Genomic DNA, 14506 nt, shown 5'->3' with positions numbered 1-14506 from the left:
GGATCCTGGCCCCCCTTCATAACCCTTCTGTTAATCTACAGCAAAGTTGTTTAAACCCGATGGGTGCAGTGTGCCAGGGGGTCTGCAGCACCTCTCTGAGGCCCTTCTGGCCTGTAGGGAACTCCAGCGTGGAGAGGACGGGCTCGGATGCACAGCTAACCATGAGTCTGTGACTCCGCATGTACTTATTCCCTGCCACTGTGTCAGCCTTGGGTTCATGAGAAGGTGATTTCGACCCGAATGGCCTTGCTCCATCTAAAGGCATATGCAGAGTGCCCACCCTGTGCCAAGCACTGCTCTGGGGTACAGCAGGGTAAGATGGCTCCAGGGTCCCCTCAGAGCCTACACTGGGGCAGGCAGAGCACGAGAAAGGTCTCCAAAATAATATGTCAGAACATCCGTCTTTACGTGTTTGCATCTAGAATATTAGAAATGAGCTGAAGCCATGCTAAGCCTAGAGTGCCAGCTAGTAGTGCTCCTATTAGCAGAAGTCACAGCAGTGTGTGCAGGGAACCTCCCCGGCCACTGCCACAGCCCACTGTAGAGAGCCCCTTTACATGGATTTGCAGGTTCTGGTTTTAAGCAGAAAACCCCCAAAAGAACTTTCAGCAACAAAACTGAAAGAAATATAATACAATAAAGAGCCAGCCAAAAAATGGTGAGCCGGGCCCCGGCCCAGCACGGGTCTGGTCAGCTGCCTGTCCAAGCCAAACCCACGAAGTGCTGACCAGATCTGACCAGAAATCACCTCTGCAAGAGAAATCCTCAGAATGGCTATTTGAATATGGATTTCCATCTCCAGTCCTCAACGCTGAACCCCTTGCTGGCATGTGTTTCACCCTAAGGTCTTAGCCAGTGCTATCAACCCTATCTCAGAGGATGGGAGGTGGGCACCTATGCTCCCTGCCCACATGGAGGTGCAGTGTGTAATTGTTTGGAGGACAGGGACTCAGAGTCACCCAAACCCTACACTCCCAGCATGAATCACTCATTCAATAACATTTATGCCGGCAGCATTTTGGAATCTGATAGCCCCCGCACCTGCAGTCTGCTCCCTTCACATCCCAGAGCCCGCGAATTCAGAACCCTCTCCACCAGCCCCTCTGGGGAGAGCTTCCATGGGCCCTCACAGGGCAGCAAGCCACAGAAACCCTGGGATCTGCCAGGCAGGACCACACAGACAGCTTCAGGACCAGGTCTCTGTTTGCGACCTGACGAGGCCATTTCTAACTCTGTCACCCTAAGCAAGTTTCCCAGCAGTCTGAGGACGGAACTCACAGCTTCAGCCTGACGCTGAAGGACATGAGGCTTGAAAAATCCTTGGCGAGTGGGCAGGCAGGGAAGGAGGCAGCAGCTGCTGCCTTCTTCTTTCTAGTGGCCATCCTGCCCTCTGGAGTAAAAATTAGACATATCTCCTTTCCTTTCAGAAGTTGTGAAAAGCACCTCTTCTTCCTAAGGACAATAGGACGAGGGTTAAAAAACTCATCAAAATGCTTCATGCAATGGTTAAATCAAGCTAATTAACATATGCATTGCCACACATACTTATATTTTAGTGGTGAGAATACTTAAAGTCCACTATTTTAGTAATTTGCAAGCATACAATACATTGTTATTAATTATATTCACTCAATTGTACAATGGATGCTTTGTACTTATTCTACAATGTTTACATATTTTCAAAATATATTGTATTCCATAAACATATACAATTTTTGTCCATTAAAATTTGTTGAAATTAAGAAGAAATGAAATGCTTTGCATTCACTGGTAGAGAAGGTGGTCAACAAGCGTGGAATGGATTCGCAGTCCAGTCACTCGGCTGTGCAGGAAGCCAGCGTCTGGCAAAGGCTGAATGGCCTGAGGAATTTCACTATTTTTAGGGCTGATGTCACTTTTTCCTGGCTGCACACTAGGTCATAGTATGTCTCCAAAATTGGGATAAACAGTTCCTGAGTGCCAGAGTCCCCATTTAAAAAATAATAGTAATGGCTGGGTGCAGTGCCTCATGCCTGTAATCCCAGCACTTTGGGAGGTTGAGGCGGGTGGATCACGAGGTCAGGAGATCGAGACCATCCTGGCCAACATGGTGAAACCCCGTCTCTACTAAAAATGCAAATATTAGGTGGGCGTGGTGGCGCCCGACTGTAATCCCAGCTACTCGCAAGGCAGAGGCAGGAGAATCGCTTGGGCCAGGGAGTCGGAGTTTGCAGTGAGCAGAGATTACGCCACTGCACTGCAGCCTGGCAACAGAGCGAGACTTCACCTAAAAAAAAAAAAAAAATTATAATAATAGCAATTGAAATCCTTGATTTTACAAAATAAAATGTCTCCAAAGACCCAAGGATGAGAACACGATCACAGAAACAAAGAGAAGGGACGTCCTGGGGGCCATGAGCCCAGCTCTGCCCAGGGAGCTTGTGGGTTCAGGGAGCAGAGCTGGGGCGTCAAGTTCTCACAGGTAACAGCTTCTCACAGAGCTGGGAGCTTCCTGCTCCTGGAGAGTCCACAGGCCTCCATCAGCTGCAAACATTTCTGGGGGACTGAATGTCACCTCCAGGGAAGAACAGACACACTCCTGAGGGGACTGTAACAGCAACCACTAACCACTCTCCTCCCTGGGACTCTCAGAGCTTCATCCTCTCACCGACTCTGGAGAGAGGAGATGTGCACAGAGAATTCAGAACCCCTCCCATCGCCACCACCTCCCACAGCCAAAAAGCAAACTACTTATTCCTGGAATGGTTTAGAGAAACATGTGCTGGGGGCAGGGGGCTTCTCTTACATCTCCTTCTTTCTGGGGGGGGGGGCGGGGGGGAAGAGAGAGAGAGAGAGATTAAGTCTATTATCACACTCCTGTGCTTCACATTCAGGTAGAATTCCATGCCCTCGTTGAGCAGAGCTGAATGGTGCTCAGTGGTGTTGGGATGACTGGGCTGGAATACCCGCGTGTGGAGGCACATCTTTTTAAAGGCAATACTTCCTTTGTGCTGCTTCTCTCTTTGGAGTTCAGATTTGGAGAGAACGTGGTTTCGATCCAGGCTCTATTACTTACCTGCTATGTGGCTCGGAGCAAATTATTTAACCTCTTTTAGCATCAGCTTCCTCCTCTGTAACACAGGACACAATATTGATCCGGCAGTGATGAATAAAGAATGTGTCCAAGTGCCTGCAATAACGCTGAAGAATGTGTGTGTGAGTATGTGAGTCCTGTATGAGTGTGCATACACACTTTGTATGTGTATGTGCATGAATCGTATGTGTATGTCTGTATGCATGCATTGCGTATATGTACACATGTGCACATATGTGTATGCGTGCATCATGTCTGTGTCTGCAGGTGTATGCACACATGTATGTGGGTATGCATGTATTGTGTGTGCACATGCTATATGTGCATGCATGTTATTGTGTGTGTACACACATAGTATGTGTATGTGAGCATTCTGTACATGTGGATGTGTGGATGTATCTGTGCCTATGTGCACATGCTATATGTGTATCTGCATGTATTGTGTATGCATGTGCATATGCACAGATGTATGTGTAGATGCATGTGTTGTGTGTACATGTGTACATGTGCATGCATGCATTATGTGTGTCCTTTGCCCTCAGTTTACTCTCACCATATATTTCTGGTGCTGTTATTCTTTGTGTCAAAACAAAGAGGAGGGTTGATGAGGGACCCGAGGCTGCAGCAGAGCCCCCGGAGCGCGTCCCACGACCTCCCCATGTCCTCCTCATAGGGCCAAGGCAGACTTGCCCACTGAAGCAAAACAGGGGTCAGGAGAGGAGACTGCCTGGGCAGCTGAAATGCCCCATTGTTTATTTGTCAAATCCCCAAAGGTACCCTCTGCCAACTACAGTTTACCGACTCACATCACAGCAGTCTCCTTTTACGTTATTAAGCTCCAAACAGTGCTTTGTTTCTAATTCATCAACACACAGAGCTCCAAAGAACTGAGAGATGGAATTTCATGTCTTGGCATCTCAGCCACCCCAGAGAAAAAGAAGTAAGTGGTCAGCAAGTCCCTGGTCTCAGATAAAACAAAATATTTTAATTCAGGCTGATTTCTTCTTGCTCCTGAAGGGATTTTATACTGTGCCAAATGCTGGATCATAAGAACTTCTTTAGTTTTGTTTCTTTAGATCTGTTTCCTTTTAACCTCTACCCCACTGTGAACTTCATTCCTTCATATTAAGAATAACAGTAGATTCAAAATTCTGGAGCAGCACTGGCAAAATATAACCAGAATGTGGAACATTGGTCCTCACACCACAAAAACAAATGAAATGCAACTTGTTGCTGAATAAACTGGATTTACTTTATTAGATGACTTCACCATAAGCTTCCCACCTGTTTCTGCGGCTTCATGGGATCTTAGCCTGCATCAGCCAAACCACTTGCTATTTTTCTGTTGCTAAAACCAGGTTGTGTGGTATCTCAACCAGGAGACAAAGAGTTGTACTCTTTTTCTCCTCATCTTCCTCTCGTGGACAGTGCATACTACCAATAATATTTTAGGAGATTCCAGAATGTACCCAAATGGTAAGAAAAGTCATCAATTCCACAAAAGAGTTTGTATTTCAAATATATGTAAAAATTAAACAAAAACTCCAGTACAGTGGCATGCAGCACCCTCAAAGGGAAGGAGATTTCCATCGAGCACCACTTGGTTCTAGACAGATACCTGGATGGTAAGTGAAAATTCAGTGAAGTCTAACACAAGATCCTCCACCTTGGCTCTCGTGATACTTGGGCCGGGTAATTCCCAGCTGCGGAAGCTGCCCCGTGTTTTGCAGGGGGCTTAGCAGCTTCCCCTATCTTCTTGTTGTCAGGAGCAGCCCCCACCCCAGGTGTGACAGCCAAAAATGTCTCCAGACAAATGTCCCCAGGGGGCAGTCGGCCCCAGTGGAGAACCACTGTGAGAAGCAACTCACTAGTGATCAGTCCTGCACTCCGATAAGAAAGAAACCAGGCTGTTCAATTAAAAGGAAAGATCCGCCCAGAAGTGCCCCAGGGGGCTGAATCTCAAAAACTTTATGCTGGGTGAAGAAAGCCAGACATGAAGGATGGCATGATTCTTTTTATATGAAATGTCCTAAGAAGGCAAACTGATAGAGACAAAAAGGAGATTGGTGGTTGTCAATATGGGGAGTGGGAACGGGAATTCACTGTATTCACTGCATATAGGCAGCGGGATCTTATTGGGGCAATGAAAATATTCTGAAACCAGATGATGGAGATGGCTGCACACCACAGGAGATTTACTAAAAATCCTTGTACACTGCAGGCAGGTGAATTTTTTTTTTTTTTTTTTTTTTTTTTTTTTGAGGTGGAGTTTCGCTCTTGTCACCCAGGCTGGAGTGCAATGGCTTGATCTCGGCTCACTGCAAACTCTGCCTCCCGGGTTCGAGCAATTCTCCTGCCTCAGCCTCCCGAGTGGCTGGGACTACAGATGCGTGCCACCATGCCCAGCTAATTTTGTATTTTTAGTAGAGATGGGGTTTCTCCATGTTGGTCAGGCTGGTCTGGAACTCCTGACCTCAGGTGAATTTTATGGTATGTGAATCTTACCTCAATAAAGCTGTTTTCAAAAAGCATGAAAAAAATTAGGAGAGGATGGTGTTTTGTAGGAGAAGAAAATCAAAATAGGAGTTAAAACCAACCCCAGTGACTTCCTTTAACTATGGGAAATAATCTCCTAAAAACAGAGAGATCAGATTCCCCACATTCTAGCTAGCCAAATGACCGTTACAGCAAGCCCACAATATTTTTGCTGGTCAGACAGCTGCAGTGTCTGTTAGCACCTGATGCAACCCAATGGGCTGTCTAATGAGCTCTGGTGTGTATCTTTCTGTGGAAAATAATGTGTATGCATGGTCACCCAAGTTCAACACGGCCAGGGGCGGGGCCGGGGGTCAGCACGGGTGTGTCTTGTAAGGCAGTCTGTGTTGCCTGTTAGGATATAAAACAATTGGTATCAGCGATGAAACATGCCCAGTGTGACCTGCTATTTAAAGAGGAAAAAGGCTTGAAACCACTCAGACGCCCAGAATTCCCCATTGCGCACTCAAAACTCTACCATAGTAAAAAAGAAAAAAAAAAGTTTCTCTGTCCTTTGGTTTGCATTACAGAACAGCTGCTGTTGCTATTCAAAGAAATTCTGAGGACTCTTAGTGTAAATGGGGTAACCCATGTCTTCTTGGAGAATTCAGCTGCTGTTAATTTACCGTAAAAAATATCCACTCTTTTAGAGACCTAGAGATTTTCAGGGGGTTCATGACCTGTCTGGAGAGCCACGAGGTGGGTGTCTGGCCACTACTGGAGAACCTTTTCCTCCCACATTATAAACATGAATGTGGCTGAACACACAGCCCTGAGGGAGGCAACACGTGCCGTTTCAGGAATCTTCAGCTCTGTGGAGCCAAGCACCGCGAGAAATGGGCTAGAAACTGGAGTTTTGGGATAAATTATCCTGGGACCCCAATCTGGCAAAGTTTTGGATAAAGAAAGGTGATAATAGAAAATTCTATCATTTTCTAGACATGTTGCTGTGGCAACAATGAAGGGCGGAAATGGTTTTCACGATTCTAATTTCTCCCAAAGGCCACACATCAAAAAGACACTTCTATCTTTTAATGACTCTCCATCTGATATGTTACAGAAGAGAAAACTCTGAGAAATCCTGCCCCTACTCTAAGGACTGGGAAACGGTGGACTGGAGAGGTTGCACTGAGCCTGGGCAGGAGGGCAGGGAAGCAGGGGACACGCCCAGCAGCGTCTGGCAACACTGCAGGGAAAGCCACCAAAGTCACAAATCACGCCGAGTGCGAGGTCAGGATCCACCTGATCAAATCCCACTTGTTTCCTGGGAAACAGCGTGTAGAACATTCTCTCTGGTTTTTGATGACCAGCAGGCTCTGAAGCGTCACAGGATAGCAGCGTCTACTCTGTGAAATACACATCGGGGATTTTACAGTGAGGTCTCCTTGAGTGAGATTTGAGCAACAAGCACACTAAGAACAAGGGTCTCATAAAATATGCAAATAAGCAAAAGGTGATGTCACTACAGAAGCCACAGTTTGTTTGTTTTTACCTTAAATCTCGCCTGCTTCCTTTTGGCAAATAGATAAATAAATATAAGCTTCAGAGGTCGTTTTGAGAAGTTTTCTTTCCACACATGAACATTTGTCTAGTGCTATTATCAGATCAAAAAGTATACATCTGGGACAAAAGAAAATCTTCGCCACCCAAGTGATGCCAGTCAGGCTAATTTCCCAAATCTGAAGTTGTTTTTTACTTCCGAAGAATGTCATGGTTTTCTGCTTCCTAACCTTTGAGTCTGAAGCTGGTAGACATCGAAGAGGGCGGTGGTGGTGGTGTGCTGACTCAGTTCAGTCTGGCTCAGAAAGTCAGAAGGACGCCCAGCCCACCATTCCACTGAATCACTGTCTCTTTAAACGGGTGGTTGTCACAACCACTTTTTAATCGCCCCATTGCTTCTTTTCCGATTGAAATTTTTCTTTTTGAAGATCATTCTTTTCCAAGGACTTGCAAGCTTTTCTTTTTTTTTGTAAAAGTTTTGGGGCAAAACAATTCTTACCTCTGGGGCAAGAGGACATTGGCTGTACCGCCTTAGAAGTATATTCATTTGTGTTTGATGATTTGTATTAGACTGAATAGCAGTCACTGGTTCAGAACTGCATTTCTTAGAATACATAATTCAGTGCTTGGTCTGTCCAACTATGGATGAAGCAGCGCCCTCTGTCCACCTCAAGTGCTCCCCAGAGCACGCCCTTCTGTTGGAGCATCTGCGCCTGCTCCCAGGCAGTCACCCAGGTCAAATTTCCTCCTCTCTGCTTGCTCAGTGCTTGGGCCACTAGCCTCATCTGCCCTCCCAGGAAGCTTCTGGGGGCCTCTTGCTTCTTTTTGGTAGCTTTGTCTTTCTTGAATCTTCCAAGAATTTGGGAGACTTTGGAATTGTCTTTGCCTCTTCCAGCAATGTCTCTCCTGGACAAATCCATGTCTACTCACTGCCATCTCATCAAGATGGCACCCAGCTGTGTGTCCAGACTTCCTCAGTGGGATCCCACACACTGCCAGTTCATGCCTACTACGAGCCTCAAAGATGACTTCAAAGTCCTGTAGCCTCAAGGCATATCCTCACGGAAAACCATTTTCCTGCATGACTGTATTGTGTGGTGACAACACTGTCTTGTGGATTAGGTAACTGTGGTCCCCTCCATTCGTCGTCTTTTTTTATTAACTTATAAACAAATCCATTTCAAATCAATTATGTCATCTGTTTAGGCTATCTTGACCTTTGCTTCTAAGTTATTCTGAAACGGCTTTGTTTTGCTTACTTGGAGAGCTCCTTGACTCTGGGTTCCAATGCGGTCTAGGGCAAAGAGCCTTGGACCCAGAGTCAGACCGCAGTGCTAGATGAGGCTCTGCTGCTCAGAGCTAAATGTGTGCTAGTTATTTTATAGGTTTGTTGGGAAAAAGAGTTAACTTTTGTGAAAGTGCTCTGTAAGCGGAAAACATTTTGAAAGCATTCTAGAATTGGCCAAATAAAAGTAGTTTTCTGGATTCTGACACAGATGAAGGAACAATACTTTTTTTTTTTTTGTAATCTCAGAAAGAAACTATTGGGCAGAAAATCTACAGAATCTTTTTTTTTTTTTCCCCTAAGAAACTACATAAAAGATGTTGCAAACTAAAACAGATTTGTAAACCTGAATGCCATGTGTGGCCCTGAAGCGTTCACAAAGGCATTGTGAAGTCTAGGCTGGGAGTCCGCAGCGGGGACGTGGTGGTCAGTCCAGTGGCTTGGGATTGATGGCTCAAGTTGTTCAGTGTTAACCTGGGCATTTTATAGAGCAGTGCGGGAGTCCAGTATCAGAAGCTGTGCATCTTTCAAAGAAAAGTTGCTTTAAACAACTGTTTCAATTGCTACAGTGAACTTTGTTCAGAGCTAGTTTCACAGCAAACAGTCAACATCAAACTCTTCCAAGAAATGAGCATACATTGTGAGAAAGGTAGTGGAAGAAAAACTCCAGGAAATAGAACAAGGCTATCAGATAGTAAGTGCACGGATTTGAGTGAAAGGTGACAAGAATCAGGTCAATGATATGCTCAGAAAGAGATAATAGTTTAAAAACTCAAACCAGAAGGTGGACGAAGCTAGAGTGTGGAGCTGCAGGAGCAGTTCACACAGGTGGAGACAAAGGAGCTTGACACCAGGCTTCCCTCGCCTCCAAGTGCAGCCCCCACCCTCTCAGGTGGGTACGTGGCATCAGCTGGGTGGGGGTACGGCACACGGCTGGGGGCACAGTGGGGCCAACAGTAATTTTGATGATCTGATTTAAATGCAGAAAAAGGGAATGAACGTGACAGAATGATTTTTTTTAAGCTTAAGGAAGCAAAAAAGAAAGCTTAAGAGGCTAAGAGTCAATTCCTAAAACTTTCTTTTTAACAGAAAGTCCCAGAAACAAATGATGTCGACACATGGAGAAGCTTATTAAGCTCCAGGTGGGCTAAAGCTGGCCCTGCCTATTCCACAGCATGCGAACGGCAAGGAAGGGCTGAGCGTATTTCTAAAGGTGGGGTGAGTGAGGACTTGGGGAGCAGGAGTTTTGTTCCCAGGCAGACCGCTCAGCCAGGCACTCGGCCAGCACGCTAGTTAACGGCGAGGTGCACACACAGCTCCAAGACTGCGCTCTTTCTGTGAAGGATACACAGACTTTGTATCCGCAGCTCTGAGGGATGAGCTGGGGCCCCTGCAGCTGTCCTTGCTGGCTTGCGGGGTGCAGCAACTTCCTGAAACAAGCAAGCCCACAGGGAGGCTCTGATAACAGGCAAAGGGAGGGAGGAGCAGAGACATGCCCAATGATTTGACAAGGGTCCAAGGGTCCGCGTGGAAGGTGACCCAGCACGTACTGCGCACCAGTCCCTTCTAAGTGGCAGAAAAGCCCCAGGCCCTGCCCTCAAGAAGCTTAAGGTCTCTTGGCAGGAAGGCTAGAGCCCCACCTTAGAGAAACTGTACATGGTGATTCTCAGTACAGTAAGAGGCATTTGCATGACTGGGCCTCATTAAACATTCACAAATATTTAAATTAGATCACATAATCAAATAGATGTGTTCTGTGATTTATTTATTTTTTTTTTTTGCAGTAGAGGTAGTCTTAACAAGTTGTATCTACATAAATTATTATACGTTATTATAAATCTGACTCTGAAATGCACTTGGGGAAATGGTAATTTAAAGACACCCTAAAGAGGTTTCTTTGACAAAGAGAAACGGGGAAGCTTCCGCCTCTATAGGCCTCGCGTGAGACGCAGACTTTCCTATGCTGAGTCTCTTAGCTGGAGGGATACCCACAGAACACACTCAGGAAAAACAAAGCAGCTTTCTCATCCAGGGTCCTCAACAATCACCAAAGTCACCTTCAGTTATCTTTGAAGAAAGGACTAGAAAGAATGAAAGAAGCTGTGAAAAGCCAGATAATTTTCAAGACCTTTTCACTTCTGTTTCTGTAGAAAAAATGAAATGGAACCAGTTGGCAAGTGACAGGTGTCAGGGAAATCTGATTAATGACACCCTTCTATATGACAATCATTAATAATCATGGGATAAAATAAGAGAAAAAAATGCATGCAGTAAAACTTTTCTTTTATTGAATTTTATATTTATCATACCAGTAAAAAAAACCCAAGAAAATAAAATAAATATTACAGTAAGAAAGGGATATGCACGTGGCTATTCTTGGCACAGGAGGAGGGCATGCTGCGTGACAAATATTTCAATCAGATCATATCGCTAAACAGAGGTGCACTGTGGTTGTTTTTTGTTTGTTTTTGTAGAGGTAGTTCGAGAGCATGGTGGGTGCCCCTGAGCTCTAGCCTCTTCTGGCGGTACGTGCTACTCTGGTCACACCCAGGCGAGGTTAGGGCACAGGCCCGGGCATCTCTGCACCCTTCCCCAACCCTGGCTCCTCAGAAGGGCAGTCCCTGCTGGCAGCGCCCATGGGGCCGGTGGAGAGGTGAGACTGAGCTGTAGTTGGAGGACCCAGCGGCCTCCTCCTCTTGTCACAGGTGTAAACACCCCATTGTGCCGTTTGCACCCCTAATGCTGCTTCTGCTTCTGGAGAACCCAAGCCACCACAGCCAGCCACAAGGAGACGATGGCGATGACCCCCACATTATCGCCTCATTTGTTCAATTCTTCTGTGGAGAGGTCCCTGAGGCGTCCAGTCCAGGGAGTGGTTCCTGCCTGCTCCTGACTGCTCTTCCCTCGCAGCCGCCAGCCCAGCCTCACCAGGCCTAAACCAAGCCCCAGGGCCTTCCACGGCCGCCCACAGCTCACAGCACAAGAGCTTCCTGGGCAGGCACCTGGAAACCAGCCCTTCCTGCCTTCTAGTCTCTGGTCTCCCCAGGACAGGTCCTCAGCGTTTGCAAGTGTGATGCCAAGGCCATGCCAGTTCTGGGCCTTTACCTGCAGGCCATTCATGCCCCAGTGTCCTAACCCCTCCTCCCAGACCCCCCTCCTCGCCCAGGGTACCCCCCCCACCAAGCAGCCCCTGTGGGCCTCTCCACCCGGCGCACTCTCCACAGAGTGGGTCCTGTGCGCCTCCCTGCCTGCGCTCCAGGGTTCGAGGCTCCACTCTGTTCACGGGATATTCCGGAGTGACTGCCTTCTCTCCCCACCTCCTCCGAACAGAGGCTGCCCAGATTAAATATTCCTTTCCCTCATGGCAATCTGTGTGGTGCCAACCTTGCTCTCACTGTGGGCTGTGGGCACAGCGGCCAATGGGGCCGCAGATGAGGCCACCCCTCTTCATGGGGGTCTCTTACGAGGACACAGTTCATAGCAGATGCTCCCACGCCCGTAACACAGATGACCTTCCCTGGGAGGGGTTGGTTCTCCAGACAGGCTGCCAGGAAAAGCAGAGGTCAGTGGGGCACATGGGCAGGAATGCTTCGAAAGCAGGACTCACAGGCAAAGCTCCAAATAACACATTTCTGGAGCACATTGTGTAGGAGAGCAGAGACTCCCCACTCAGACCCCCTTTTAGTGTCAGCTTGTTGACACTCAGATGCTTCTCAGAAGCTGGTAGCACTTCCTCCATCCAATCACTGAGGTGCCAGCCCCACCCATGGCTGAGGGCCAGGGCTGCCTGTGTGAAAGGCAACCACCCCACTCCATGCCCTACCACCCAGGCCACCCCACACAGACTCTTCCTCGCTGCAGTTCTTAAAGCCTGCCTTGCCCAGGGCCTACTGGCTTCCTCCAGGGTCCAGGTCCTAATGGGCTCAGGCGCTACCATTGCCCAGCCCTGCCCCTCAGCCTCAGGGGTTGGAGGGAGCTCCTGCCAGTCTGGTTGCTCTGACACCCACTGCTGCTTCTCTTGCCTGGTCTTGATGAGCCTCTCTTTGTCTGAGTTCTTCAGGCTGGGCCGCTTCCTGCCAGGACCTGGTGCCAGGCTGTGGGAGAGGTCTCGTCTTGGCCACTCTGAACACATAGGGTGCTTTCTTGGACAAGCACAGCAAATCTCTGTGCTTCTGAAGATACCTTGTGGGACACGCAGAGCTCATCTTTCACAGAGATGGAGCATCGAGAACAGAAAGCCCCCACCACTGCACACACAGGTAACTCTATATTCCTGCGGGGGGCCATCCTGGGGCCCAGGACACCCAGTGCCCAGCCAGTTACTGCAGGCTAAGGCAGAAAGGTCCGGGCAGAGGTGTGCATGGTCGTCCTGCTGCAACCCTTTGGTTGCAAGAAGCAAGAAGTGAATCACGCTCTGCCACTCCCTGCCTTCCACCTTTACCTTCTCACACTCTACAAGGCCTCTAATCGAATGCACACCCATCCTCAGGAAAGAACTTCAACACGGTGGCACGTGATTGCTAGCACTGCATGGGTTTCACCCTCCTCTCGTGATTGCACCTCAAAGGCACCGGGGTGACTGTAGGCGCACCTTGCCTGTGACTGGGGTCAGGCTGCTTCACATTCCAGTCCTGACCTGGCTGCCTCCTGGCTGTCAGACTAGAGCTCAGTGTCTTCATCTGAAAGCGAGGATCATAGTAAAACCTATCTCACAAGATGGTCGTGAGGACGTGATTTCAAAAGAAAAGGTCCTCTGCCAGTTCTCGCCATGCATCAGTACTCAATGGCTGTTGGCCATGCTCGGGTTGACCACCCTGCCATCTAATGGGAGGTCTTTGGGGATACAAGGGGCCTTTCCAGACACATCAAATGCCACCCAGAGAGGCTGGCTCTGACCACATCAAATGCCACCAGACAGGGTGCTGTCTGCACCCCTCATCCCTTCTAGGGAGTTTTTTCATGGCAGTGGAGGGGAGAAGTTCCCCACATGAGTGTGTTGCCTCCTCGGGGACTTCCCCAAGGTATTCCAGAGAATCAGGATCCAACTGAACCTCAGCCAGGCCCCGGCCACTTCAAGGCTCTCATCTGCTGATACCACCTCCGCCCCAACCTGTGCTCCTGGTGGTCCTGGGAGCTGGAGGGTCACGGTGACGGGAGGGCCTGGCAAGGCATGGAGCGGGCCTCTTGCTGTGGAAGTGACTTTCCAGGCATGAAATGGCGGCAGCCCACCCTTCTGCACCCCTCTTGGCCACACCTGAACCTGCAAACAGCCGCTGTAACAGCCAAGATTCGGTTCCTCTCCTCTCACACCTTCCTGGCTTTCCCTGTGTCACTACATCAGCCCAGCTTCACACAAAACCCAGGAGAATCCCAGCAGCTGACCCTGGCACATGGCAGGCCTCTCCCAGGACACTAGCTCTGAGGAAGCTCTGTGGGGCTGGGCCTGTTGCCATGAAGGGCACACCCTTTGTAAAGGAGAAGGTGACATTTCTTGGGTGCACGTGTTGGAGTCTTCTGATTCTTATTTTCCAAAAAGGCTGCCCATCAGTGTCTGGGGAAACCCAGCGCTGACTGACAAGCAGCAAACCTGCTCACCAGCAAGGTGCACTTCCTGTCTGTGCTGATGGGGCCGCTTCTGGGGGTGGGTGCCCGACGCCCAGGGCAGAACAATGGACGACGTGCCTCTGCGGGGAGAGAGGGGCCAACCTTTCTACCACTACTGTACATCGTGGGGGCTGCTGCATGGGGATGTGGCTCCTCGGGCCAAGCTGGGAAGGTGGCTCTTGCTGGGATTAGCACTTTTCCAAGCCCTGTCCTCCATAACATTATTCCTTGAAGGAATTATTAACCCAAAAAGCATCCCCCTAACCTCACCCCCGTCATCTAGGTTTTTTTTGTTTGTTTTCCAGACGGAGTTTCACTCTTATTGCTGAGGCTGGAGTGCAATGGTGTGACCTCCGCTCACTGCAACCTCCACTTCCTGGGTTGAAGCGATTCTCCTGCCTCAGCTTCCCAAGTAGCTGGGATTACAGGCATGTGCCACCACGCCCAGCTAATTTTTTGTATTTTTAGTAGAGACAGGGTTTCACCATGATGGCCAGGCTGGTCTCGAA

The 14506-nt window shown here is 48.5% G+C and overlaps 1 protein-coding gene across 2 annotated transcripts in view; it reads right to left on the bottom strand.

The window, feature by feature from the left end:
• Nucleotides 1–1608: 1608 nt before the first annotated feature.
• The window catches only part of DUSP22 (dual specificity phosphatase 22), a 74258-nt gene continuing 61360 nt past the window's right edge, over nt 1609–14506 (bottom strand). Inside the window, exon 8 of one of the 2 annotated variants that reach the window (XM_063665716.1) lies at nt 1609–6954. In XM_063665716.1, the coding sequence (XP_063521786.1) occupies nt 6933–6954 (22 nt within the window). In that variant the 3' untranslated portion in view covers nt 1609–6932. The remainder of the gene's footprint in view (nt 6955–14506) is intronic. The other variant, XM_054491033.2, reaches the window with a different exon arrangement.

The sequence above is a fragment of the Pongo pygmaeus genome, chromosome 5 (assembly GCF_028885625.2).
Source record: "Pongo pygmaeus isolate AG05252 chromosome 5, NHGRI_mPonPyg2-v2.0_pri, whole genome shotgun sequence".
In the NCBI taxonomy this organism is placed as follows: domain Eukaryota; kingdom Metazoa; phylum Chordata; class Mammalia; order Primates; family Hominidae; genus Pongo; species Pongo pygmaeus.
Note: the sequence above shows the minus strand (reverse complement) of the source record. Positions and strands in the feature narration are given on the sequence as shown.